At 38.1% G+C, this 12456-nt stretch overlaps 1 protein-coding gene across 3 annotated transcripts in view; it reads right to left on the bottom strand.

The window, feature by feature from the left end:
• Positions 1-12456, bottom strand: part of elf1 (E74-like ETS transcription factor 1) — a 163951-nt gene that overhangs the window by 1588 nt on the left and 149907 nt on the right. For all 3 annotated transcript variants that reach the window (XM_061891937.1, XM_061891935.1, XM_061891938.1), the window contains exons 7-8: positions 8022-8214; positions 3586-3918 (exon numbers count right to left, since the gene is read on the bottom strand). In XM_061891937.1, coding sequence (XP_061747921.1) covers positions 3586-3918; positions 8022-8214 — 526 coding nt within the window. The remainder of the gene's footprint in view (positions 1-3585; positions 3919-8021; positions 8215-12456) is intronic.

Raw genomic sequence — 12456 nt, 5'->3', positions numbered from 1 at the left:
CTGTTTTTTCGACGAAGAATATTTGTGAAATATTTCTTCAAACTTATGATTAAATTTAAAAAAATATATTCTGGCAAATCTAGAAAATCTGTAGAATCAAATTTAAATCTTATTTCAAAGTCTTTTGAATTTCTTTTAAAATTTTTGTTCTGGAAAATCTAGAAGAAAAAATGATTTGTCTTTGTTAGAAATATAGCTTGGTCCAATTTGTTACATATTCTAACAAAGTGCAGATTGGATTTTAACCTATTTAAAACGTGTCATCAAAAATATATATTTATTGTAAGAAATCATTAACATGATCAGTGTTTCCACAAAGATAAATATCATTAATTATTAATAATAATATAGAGTTAAAGGTAAATTGAGCAAATTGGCTATTTCTGGCAATTTATTTAAGTGTGTATCAAGAAGTAGCTCTTGCTTTCAAAAAGGTTGGTGACCCCTGGCATGGACTGTACTCTTTGTACAGTCTTCCACCACGCTCTGACAAAAGATTTTACGCCGCCTCTTTTATTTGGACTTTCCCTGATTACATGGCAACAGCTGTTTCTAAAGGAAGGGGGTCGTAAACAGCCGTCGCCTTTGGTTACTTTACAGTTCAAAGAAAAGGTGCCTGGAGGGGTTTCGGGTCTGGCTTCCTCTCCGCTTTGTAGATCTTGGGTCAAGACAAAATCTTGCAGTGGATTACAATAGATCAAAGAAACCGACACTTTCATGTCGCTTCCCATCCTACACAGTAGAGTTTTACTAGCATTTTGATTGGTAAGATCAAAGACGGCTTTAGTCTGCTCGCCGGGAACTCATTGAAATGCAAAGTTTAGTGATAACTTAGATACAGTTACTCTGACAGCATCGTTAAAAAATAGTGATGAACTGCTCGCATCTTGTTTTAAAAAATTTAAAAAAATCACAAATTGTTAATGGATTTAATAAAAGAAAATTGAATAATTCCAACCTAATTTCAGCTTTATAATACTTATTGTATCAAATACAAGACTAAAAAAAAAGATATTTCAAATTAATGAAAGCTACAGTATCAATTATAATGTTTTTAATCTAAAAATTAAAGTTTGCAAAAATTATGAATTGATTTAAATTTGTGATGAATAAAAAATTGGGATTTGGTTGAATAAAAGCAACATTTTCAATAAAAATGTTTTAATCCCCCCCCCAAAATTTGCAAAAATATATACTTTTTTTTTCAAATCTATTCTTAAAAATGATGAATTCATTTAGAATCGTAAGAAATAAAAGTCACAATTTGGATTTGAATTGATTTGAATCTACACTAAAATTTTATGTCAATAAAAAAAAATGTAAATCCAAAAATATATATATAAAAAAAAAAAAAAAACATTTGCAAAAATATGTTTTTATTTTCAAATCGATTCTTAAAAATTATTAATTGATTGAATAAATAAAAGTTGTGATTTGGATGTGAATTGATAGGATAGAAGACTTACTGTATAAAAAAGAAGACTAAAAACAAAGAAGATTCAAATTAATAAAAGCTACAGTATTAATTCTGACGTTTTTCATCCAAAAATGTATAAATCAAAGTTTGCAAATATTATGAACTGATTTAAATTTGTGATGAATAAAAATTGGGATTTGGATGAAAAAAAGCAAAATTTTCAACAAAAATGTTTTAATCCCCCAAAAAACATATACTATATAAAATACATACTTTCTTTTTCAATTATATTCATAAAAATGATGAAATTATTTAGAATTGTAACAAATAAAAGTCACAATTTGGACTTGAATTGATTTTATCTTTACTGAAAAAGAAAACCAAAAATGTATAAAAGCAACAGAATCAATAAAAAAAAGTAAATCTGAAAAATTAAAAAAATAAAACAAAACATTTGCAAAAATATCTTTTTATTTTCAAATCAATTCTTGAAAATAAAAAATTGATTGAATAAACAAAAGTTGTGATTTGGATGTGAATTGATAGGATAAAAGACATGCAAACACAATAGTTATTGTCTAAAAAAGAAGATTCAAATTAATAAAAGCTACAGTATCAATTATAATGTTTTTAATCCAAAAATTTAAAAATCAAAGTTTGCAAAAATTATGAACTGATTTAAATTTGTGATGGATAAAAATTGGGATTTGGATGAAAAAAAGCAACATTTTCAACAAAAATGTTTTAATCCCGAGAAAAACATATACTATATAAAATATACCTTTTTTTTTTCAAATATATTCATAAAAATGATGAAATGATTTAGAATTGTAACAAATAAAAGTCACAATTTGGACTTGAATTAATTTTATCTTTACTGAAAAAGAAAACCAAAAATGAATAAAAGCAACAGAATCAATAAAAAAAATTTAAATCCAAAAATGTATAAAAAAATGTAAAAAAAATTTGCAAAAATATGTCCTTTTTTTTCAAATCGATTCTTAAAAATTATTAATTGATTGAATAAATAAAAGTTGTGATTTGGATATGAATTGATAGGATAGAAGACATGCAAACACAAGACTTACTGTATAAAAAAGAAGATTCAAATTAATAAAAGCTACAGTATCAATTATAATGTTTTTAATCCAAAAATTTTTAAATCAAAGTGTGCAAAAATTATGAACTGATTTAATTTTTGTGATGAATAAAAATTGGGATTTGGATGAAAAAAAGCAACATTTTCAACAAAAATATTTTAATCCCGAAAAAAACATATACTATATAAAATAATCCTTTTTTTTTTCAATTATATTCATAAAAATGATGTAATGATTTAGAATTGTAACAAATAAAAGTCACAATTTGGACTTGAATTGATTTTATCTTTACTGAAAAAGAAAACCAAAAATGTATAAAAGCAACAGAATCAATAAAAAAAATGTAAATCCAAAAATGTATAAAAAAAATTAAAAAAAATTTTGCTAAAATATGTACTTTTTTTTTCAAATCGATTCTAATCCAAAAATTTAAAAATCAAAGTGTGCAAAAATTATGAACTGATTTAATTTTTGTGATGAATAAAAATTGGGATTTGGATGAAAAAAAGCAACATTTTCAACAAAAATATTTTAATCCCGAAAAAAACATATACTATATAAAATAATCATTTTTTTTCAATTATATTCATAAAAATGATGTAATGATTTAGAATTGTAACAAATAAAAGTCACAATTTGGACTTGAATTGATTTCATCTATACTGAAAAAGAAAACCAAAAAGGTATCAATTAAAAAAATGTAAATCCAAAAATGTAGAAAAAAAATTTACTTTTTTTTTCAAATGGATTCCTAAGAAATATTAATTGATTGAATAAATAAAAGTGGGATAGAAGACATGCAAATACAGCATAAATATTTCATGTTGTTTTTTTCTAATTCCACAGTAAAAAGTCCACTCTGTTACTCAGAAGTCGTGTTCACCTTAGAGCCCTGAACTAATATCGCCTGAGATGGACTTTGAGTGGTTCAACTCGAGTATTATTAGAAGAATTTGGAGTGTTTCAACAAGCAAAATGGCAGCGACTAGGTTCCTTTAACCAAAAAATGACATAAGTATGTTGTTTTTGCTGATAAGAAAGAAAAAGAGAGCAATATGAGCAGGTCACCTCATAGCCTGAGCCACGTCCACGCCCTGATTGGCCTGCAGGATCTGAAGAAGCTCCGCCTTCTGTCCCGCCTCCATTTCCTGTTGCAGGAAGTCCTCCTCCGGCTCCTTCTTCATCTGCTTGACAGACCCCTGCTGGTGACTTTGGGCTCTTCCGGGCCCTTTGGAGCCCCCGCCAGAGTGAGACCTCCCGTTGGCGGACCTCGGGTTGGCGTACTCGTGACCGTCCGCGTCCTCGTCCTCGATGACGATCAGGTCGGCCGGCATCTCCTTGAACTGGTAGACCAGACGCTGGCCCTCCACTTTGGCCAGGATGCCTCTCTGGTAGTAATACCTGCGCACACAGAGGAGCGCTCCCGTCTTATAGAGGATCTTTGACAACACTACTGGATGTTGTCAACATGACTAGAATGTTTTGAAAGACATACTAGTAGTCGTCCTGTCAAGTACAGAATCCTGGTGGCAAGCATTTTTTCACTAAAGTCCTCAAAAACAGCAAATCACTCCAGTCAGAGGATTTTTTTGACAAGCATTTTTACTGTAGGTCCTCAAAAACAGCAACTCAATCTTGTCAAATAGAGGGTTTTTGACAAGCATTTTTACCTGAGGTTCTCAAAAACATATTTGACTAACATTTTTGCGGTATCTCCTCAAAAACAACAAAATCACTCCTGACAAATGGTGGATCTTTGACTAACATTTTTGCTGTAGCGCCTCAAAAACAGCAAATCACTTCTGGCAAATAGAGGATCTTTGACTAGCATTTTTGCTGTAGCGCCTCAAAAACAGCAAATCACTTCTGGCAAATAGAGGATATTTGACTAGCATTTTTGCAGTATCTCCTCAAAAACAACAAAATCACTCCTGACAAATAGTGGGTCTTTGACTAACATTTTTGCTGTAGCGCCTCAAAAACAGTAAATCACTTCTGGCAAATAGAGGATCTTTGACTAGCATTTTTGCTGTAGCGCCTCAAAAACAGCAAATCACTCCTGGCAAATAGAGGATCTTTATAGCGCCTAAAAAAACAGCAAATCACTCCGGGCAAATAGAGGATCTTTGACTAACATTTTTGCAGTATCTCCTCAAAAAAAGCAAATCACTCCTGTCAAATAGAGGATCATTGACTACCATTTTTGCTGTAGCGCCTCAAAAACAGCAAATCACTCCTGGCAAATAGAGGATCTTTATAGCGCCTAAAAAAACAGCAAATCACTCCAGGCAAATAGAGGATCTTTGACTAACATTTTTGCAGTATCTCCTCAAAAAAAGCAAATCGCTCCTTTCAAATAGAGGATCTTTGACTAGCATTTTTGCTGTCGCGCCTCAAAAAAAGGAAATCACTACTGGCAATAGAGGATCTTTGACTAACATTTTTTCCGTAACCACTCAAAAACAGCAAATCACTCCTGGCAAATAGAGGATCTTTGACTAGCATTTTTGCTGTACTGCCTCAAGAACAGCAAATCACTCCATGGAAATAGAGGTTCTTTGACTAACATTTTTGCTGTAGCGCCTCAAAAACAGCAAATCACTCCTGGCAAATAGAGGATCTTTGACTAAGATTTTTGCAGTATCTCCTCAAAAACAGCAAATCACTCTTGGAAAATGAGGGATCTTTGACTAGCGTTTTTGCTGTAGCGCCTCAAAAACAGCAAATCACTCTTGGCAAATAGAGGATCTTTGACTAGCATTTTTGCTGTAGTGCCTCAAAAACAGCAAATCACTCCTGACAAATAGTAAATCTTTGACTAATAGTTTTGCTGTAGCGCCTCAAAAACAGCAAATCACTCCTGGCAAATAGTGGATCTTTGACTAACATTTTTGCTGTAGCTCCTCAAAAACAACACAATCACTCCTGACAAATAGAGGATCTTTGACTACCATTTTTGCTGTAGCGCCTCAAAAACAGCAAATCACTCCTGACAAATAGTAAATCTTTTACTAATAGTTTTGCTGTAGCACCTCAAAAACAGCAAATCACTTCTGGCAAATAGAGGATCTTTGACTAGCATTTTTTCTGTAGCGCCTCAAAAACAGCAAATCCCTCCTGGCAAATAGAGGATATTTGACTAGCATTTTTGCAGTATCTCCTCAAAAACAACAAAATCACTCCTGACAAATAGTGGGTCTTTGACTAACATTTTTGCTGTAGCGCCTCAAAAACAGTAAATCACTTCTGGCAAATAGAGGATCTTTGACTAGCATTTTTGCTGTAGCGCCTCAAAAACAGCAAATCACTCCTGGCAAATAGAGGATCTTTATAGCGCCTAAAAAAACAGCAAATCACTCCGGGCAAATAGAGGATCTTTGACTAACATTTTTGCAGTATCTCCTCAAAAAAAGCAAATCGCTCCTTTCAAATAGAGGATCTTTGACTAGCATTTTTGCTGTCGCGCCTCAAAAAAAGGAAATCACTACTGGCAATAGAGGATCTTTGACTAACATTTTTTCCGTAACCACTCAAAAACAGCAAATCACTCCTGGCAAATAGAGGATCTTTGACTAGCATTTTTGCTGTAGTGCCTCAAGAACAGCAAATCACTCCATGGAAATAGAGTTTCTATGACTAACATTTTTGCTGTAGTGCCTCAAAAACAGCAAATCACTCCTGGCAAATAGAGGATCTTTGACTAAGATTTTTGCTGTAGCTCCTCAAAAACAGCAAATCACTCTTGGAAAATGAGGGATCTTTGACTAGCGTTTTTGCTGTAGCGCCTCAAAAACAGCAAATCACTCTTGGCAAATAGAGGATCTTTGACTAGCATTTTTGCTGTAGTGCCTCAAAAACAGCAAATCACTCCTGACAAATAGTAAATCTTTGACTAATAGTTTTGCTGTAGCGCCTCAAAAACAGCAAATCACTCCTGGCAAATAGAGGATCTTTGACTAAGATTTTTGCTGTAGCTCCTCAAAAACAGCAAATCACTCTTGGAAAATGAGGGATCTTTGACTAGCGTTTTTGCTGTAGCGCCTCAAAAACAGCAAATCACTCTTGGCAAATAGAGGATCTTTGACTAGCATTTTTGCTGTAGTGCCTCAAAAACAGCAAATCACTCCTGACAAATAGTAAATCTTTGACTAATAGTTTTGCTGTAGCGCCTCAAAAACAGCAAATCACTCCTGGCAAATAGTGGATCTTTGACTAACATTTTTGCTGTAGCTCCTCAAAAACAACACAATCACTCCTGACAAATAGTGGATCTTTGACTAACATTTTTGCTGTAGCGCCTCAAAAACAGCAAATCACTCCTGGCAAATAGAGGATCTTTGACTAAGATATTTGCTGTAGCTACTCAAAAACAGCAAATCACTCCTGTCAAATAGAGGATCATTGACTACCATTTTTGCTGTAGCGCCTCAAAAACAGCAAATCACTCCTGACAAATAGTAAATATTTTACTAATAGTTTTGCTGTAGCACCTCAAAAACAGCAAATCACTCCTGGCAAATAGTGGATCTTTGACTAACATTTTTTCTGTAGCTCCTCAAAAACAGCAAATCACTCTTGGAAAATGAGGGATCTTTGACTAGCATTTTTGCTGTAGTGCCTCAAAAACAGAAAATCACTCCTGGTAAATAAAGGATCTTTGACTAATATTTTTGCAGTATCTCCTCAAAAACAACAAAATCACTCCTGACAAATAGTGGATCTTTGACTAACATTTTTGCTGTAGCGCCTCAAAAACAGCAAATCACTCCTGGCAAATAGAGGATCTTTGACTAAGATTTTTGCTGTAGCGCCTCAAAAACAGCAAATCACTCCTGACAAATAGTAAATCTTTTACTAATAGTTTTGCTGTAGCACCTCAAAAACAGCAAATCACTCCTGGCAAATAGTGGATCTTTGACTAACATTTTTGCTGTAGCTCCTCAAAAACAGCAAATCACTCTTGGAAAATGAGGGATCTTTGACTAGCATTTTTGCTGTAGTGCCTCAAAAACAGAAAATCACTCCTGACAAATAAAGGATCTTTGACTAATATTTTTGCAGTATCTCCTCAAAAAAAACAAAATCACTCCTGACAAATAGTGGATCTTTGACTAACAGTTTTGCTCTAGTGCCTCAAAAACAGCAAATCACTCCTGGCAAATAGAGGATCTTTTTACTAACATTTTTGCTGTAGCTACTCAAAAACAGCAAATTACTCCTGTCAAATAGAGCATCTCTGATAATCAATTTGGCTTGAGCTCCTCAAAAACATTGAATCACTCTTGCCAAATAGAGGATCTTTGAGTAGCATTTGTGCTGTAGGTTCTTGCAAAAAGCAGAGAGGATCGTTGACCAGTAGAACTTTTGCAGTCGGTGTTAAAAACTGCAGCTGTTGTAAACAAAATTTTGACTAGCAATTTTTGCAGTTGGTCTTCGTAAACAGCAGCACACTCCTGTCCAATAGAAGATCTTTGAGGTGCTAAAATCGACAGGTTTTATTGTACCTGAGTGCTCTTCCCATGGTCTCGTAGTTCATGTCGGGCTTGTTCTTGTGTTTGCCCCAAAGTTTGGACACGGCTTTGGAGTCCACCAGCTTGAAGATGCCTTTCTCCCGCTGAGTCCACTTGATGTATTTGGGACAGGTGTTCTTGTCCTGCAGCAAGGCCAGGAGGAATTCCCACAGGTAGATGGTGTTACCTGCAAAATAGCACGCAAACATTTCATCGGACATGTTGAAGCACGCTAAAAACATATTTTTTATTCATCACTCAGACATTATTTTAGGGCTTTCAGTGCGGGCGACAATTTCGGAATGACAGTTCAATAAAAATGAGGAGTGGTTAATCATTTTGCAATGCAGTCTGCTGAAAATGATAGAAAGCGCCATGCTCTATAGCAACTGATGCTGTAGTTAAAGTTGGAATTGCCACCAAACACAGTTGAAGTTATTCAACACTCTCCCAGCTGGCACAGGACATTGACACAACGCTAATTATACGTACATGTCCTTTAAAACTGACTTTGAAACCATGTTGCAAAATAGTTGTATTTGCAAACTGAGACAATGTTGAAGTCCAATGCTGGATCCATGTTGGTAAATAAATAAATAAATCTTGTCAATTAGAGGATCCTAAACAAGCATTTTTACTCTCAGTCCTCAAAAACAGCAAACCAATACTGTCAAAAACAGGATCTTTGACCAGCATTTTTACTCCACATCCTCAAAAAAAGCAAACCTCTCCTGTCAGACGATGTTTGACTAGCATTTTTGCTCAAGGTACTCAAAAACAGCAAAACAAATCTTGTCAAATAGAAGATATTTGACAAGCATTTTTGCTCTCGGTGGTCAAAAATGACCAATTAATCTTGTCAAAATAGAGGATCTTTGACTAGCATTTTTGCTGTAGCATCCCAAAAACAGCAAATCAATATTGTCAATTAGAGGATCTTTGACAAGCATTTTACGCTAGGTCCTCAAAAACAGCAAATCAAACTTGTCAAATAGAGGATCCTTGATAAGCATTTTTTACTCTAGGTCCTCAAAAACAACAAACGAATATCGTCAAATAAAGCATCTTTGACTAGCATGTTTACTGTACATTGTCAAAACCAGCAAATCACTCTATTCAGAGGATCTTCGACAAGCATTTTTGCTCAAGGTCCTCAAAAACAGCAAATAAATCTCGTCAAATAGAGGATCCTTGATAAGCATTTTTACTGTAGGTCCTCAAAAACAGTAAACCAATATTGTCAAATAGAGGATCATTGACTAGCATTTTTACTCCATATCTTCAAGAACAGCAAATCACTCCAGTCAGAGGATCTTTGACTAGCATTTTTGCTCAAGGTCCTCAAAAAAAGCAAAACAAATCTTGTCAAATAGAGGCTATTTGACTAGCATTCTTGCTGTCGGTGCTCAAAAATGGCCAATTAATGTGGTCACAATAGAGGATGTTTGACTAGCATTTTTGCTGTAGGTTCTCCATCCATCCATCCATCCATTTTCTACCGCTTATTCCCTTTCGGGTTCGCGGGGGGCGCTGGCGCCTATCTCAGCTACAATCGGGCGGAAGGCAGGGTACACCCTGGACAAGTCGCCACCGTAGGTTCTCAAAAACAGCAAATCAATATCGTCAAATAGAGGATCTTTGACAAGCATTTTACTCTAGGTAATCAAAAACAGCAAATCCCTCCTGTCAAATCGAGGATATTTGACGAGCGATTTTACTCTAGGTCCTCAAAAAACAGCAAACCGATATGGTCAAATAGAGGATCTTTGACGGGCATTTTTACATTAGATCCTCAAAAACAGCAAATTACTCCAGTCAAAGGATCTGTGTCAAGCATTTTTGCTCGAGGTCCTAAAAAACAGCAAAACAAATCTTGTCAAATAGAGGATATTTGACTAGCATTTTTGCTGTAGGTTCTCAAAAATGGCCAAATAATCTTGTGAAAATAGATGATCTTTGCTGATTGGTTGGGAAATGACCAAATTTCAATGTTCAAATCAAAGCAGAACCCAACATTGATTCCTAATTCGACAAGTTCTCAACGTTGTTTTAATGCAGTGGATCTCAAATATTTCCTGTTGCGCCGTGGCTACAGTGAAGCCAAGTACTACATAGGCTTCTGTCAGCTAAAGTGGTTAGAGCACGCCCCAATTTGTCACGTTTCATGTGTCAGGTCAACTACGAACAATGGGACCCTTCCTACTGTATTTTGTTTTCTCTATTATGATTGTTTCACTGCGATGAGGTGGCGACTTGTCCAGGGTGTACCCCACCTACCGCCCGAATGCAGCTGACATAGGTTCCAGCGACCCCCGCGACCCCAAAAGGGACAAGCAGTAGAAAATGGATGGATGGATGATTGTTTCATTCTTCATTTCAACAAAACAAAATTGTATTTTCTTTCTCTGTTCTTTTTTAGTTCAACAAAGATTTCCATCCATCCATCTTCTACAGCCTATCTCAGCTGCATTCAGGCGGAAGGAGGGGTACACCCTGGACAAGTCGCCACCTCATCGCAGGACCCAACTAAAGTATGCATCCATCCATCCATCCATTTTTCTACCGCTTGTCCCATTTGGGGTCGCTGGAGCCTCTCTCAGCTGCATTTGGGCGGAAGGCGGTGTACACCCTGGACAAGTCGCCACCTCATCGCAGGACCCAACTAAGGTATGCATCCATCCATCCATCCATTTTCCTACCGCTTGTCCCATTTGGGGTCGCTGGAGCCTCTCAGCTGCATTCGGGCGGAAGGCGGGGTACACCCTGGACAAGTCGCCACCTCATCGCAGGACCCAACTAAGGTATGCATCCATCCATCCATTTCCTACCACTTGTCCCATTTGGGGTCGCTGGAGCCTATCTCAGCTGCATTTGGGCGGAAGGCGGTGTACACCCTGGACAAGTCGCCACCTCATCGCAGGACCCAACTAAGGTATGCATCCATCCATCCATTTCCTACCACTTGTCCCATTTGGGGTCGCTGGAGCCTATCTCAGCTGCATTCCGGGGGAAGGCGGGGTACACCCTGGACAAGTCGCCACCTCATCGCAGAACCCAACTAAGGTATGCATCCATCCATCCATTTCCTACCGCTTTTCTCATTTGGTGTCGCTGGAGCCTATCTCAGCTGCATTCCGGGGGAAGGCGGGGTACACCCTGGACAAGTCGCCACCTCATTGCAGGACCCAACTAAGGTATCTATCCATTCATCCATCCATTTTCTACCGCTTGTCCCATTTGGAGTCGCTGGAGCCTATCTCAGCTGCATTCAGGCGGAAGGCGGGGTACACCCTGGACAAGTCGCCACCTCATCGCAGGACCCAACTAAGGTATGCATCCATCCATCCATTTTCTACCGCTTGTCTCATTTGGGTCTGCTGGAGCCTATCTCAGCTGCATTCAGGCGGAAGGCGGGGTACACCCTGGACAAGTCGCCACCTCATCGCAGGCCCCAACTAAAGTATGCATCCATCCATCCATTTCCTACCGCTTGTCCCATTTGGGGTCGCTGGAGCCTATCTCAGCTGCATTCAGGCGGAAGGCGGGGTACACCCTGGACAAGTCGCCACCTCATCGCAGGCCCCAACTAAGGTATGCATCCATCCATCCATTTCCTACCGCTTTTCTCATTTGGGGTCGCTGGAGCCTATCTCAGCTGCATTTGGGCGGAAGGCGGTGTACACCCTGGACAAGTCGCCACCTCATCGCAGGCCCCAACTACGGTATGCATCCATCCATCCATTTCCTACCGCTTTTCTCATTTGGGGTCGCTGGAGCCTATCTCAGCTGCATTCAGGCGGAAGGCGGGGTACACCCTGGACAAGTCGCCACCTCATCGCAGGACCCAACTAAAGTATGCATCCATCCATCCATTTCCTACCGCTTGTCCCATTTGGGGTCGCTGGAGCCTATCTCAGCTGCATTCGGGCGGAAGGCGGTGTACACCCTGGACAAGTCGCCACCTCATTGCAGGACTCAACTAAGGTATCTATCCATTCATCCATCCATTTTCTACCGCTTGTCCCATTTGGAGTCGCTGGAGCCTATCTCAGCTGCATTCAGGCGGAAGGCGGGGTACACCCTGGACAAGTCGCCACCTCATCGCAGGCCCCAACTAAGGTATGCATCCATCCATCCATTTCCTACCGCTTGTCTCATTTGGGGTCGCTGGAGCCTATCTCAGCTGCATTCAGGCGGAAGGCGGGGTACACCCTGGACAAGTCGCCACCTCATCGCAGGACCCAACTAAGGTATGCATCCATCCATCCATTTCCTACCACTTGTCCCATTTGGGGTCGCTGGAGCCTATCTCAGCTGCATTTGGGCGGAAGGCGGGGTACACCCTGGACAAGTCGCCACCTCATCGCAGGCCCCAACTAAGGTATGCATCCATCCATCCATTTTCTACCGCTTGTCTCATTTGGGGTCG

Source organism: Nerophis ophidion, linkage group LG29 (genome assembly GCF_033978795.1).
Source record: "Nerophis ophidion isolate RoL-2023_Sa linkage group LG29, RoL_Noph_v1.0, whole genome shotgun sequence".
Taxonomy (NCBI): Eukaryota; Metazoa; Chordata; class Actinopteri; order Syngnathiformes; family Syngnathidae; genus Nerophis; species Nerophis ophidion.
Note: the sequence above shows the minus strand (reverse complement) of the source record. Positions and strands in the feature narration are given on the sequence as shown.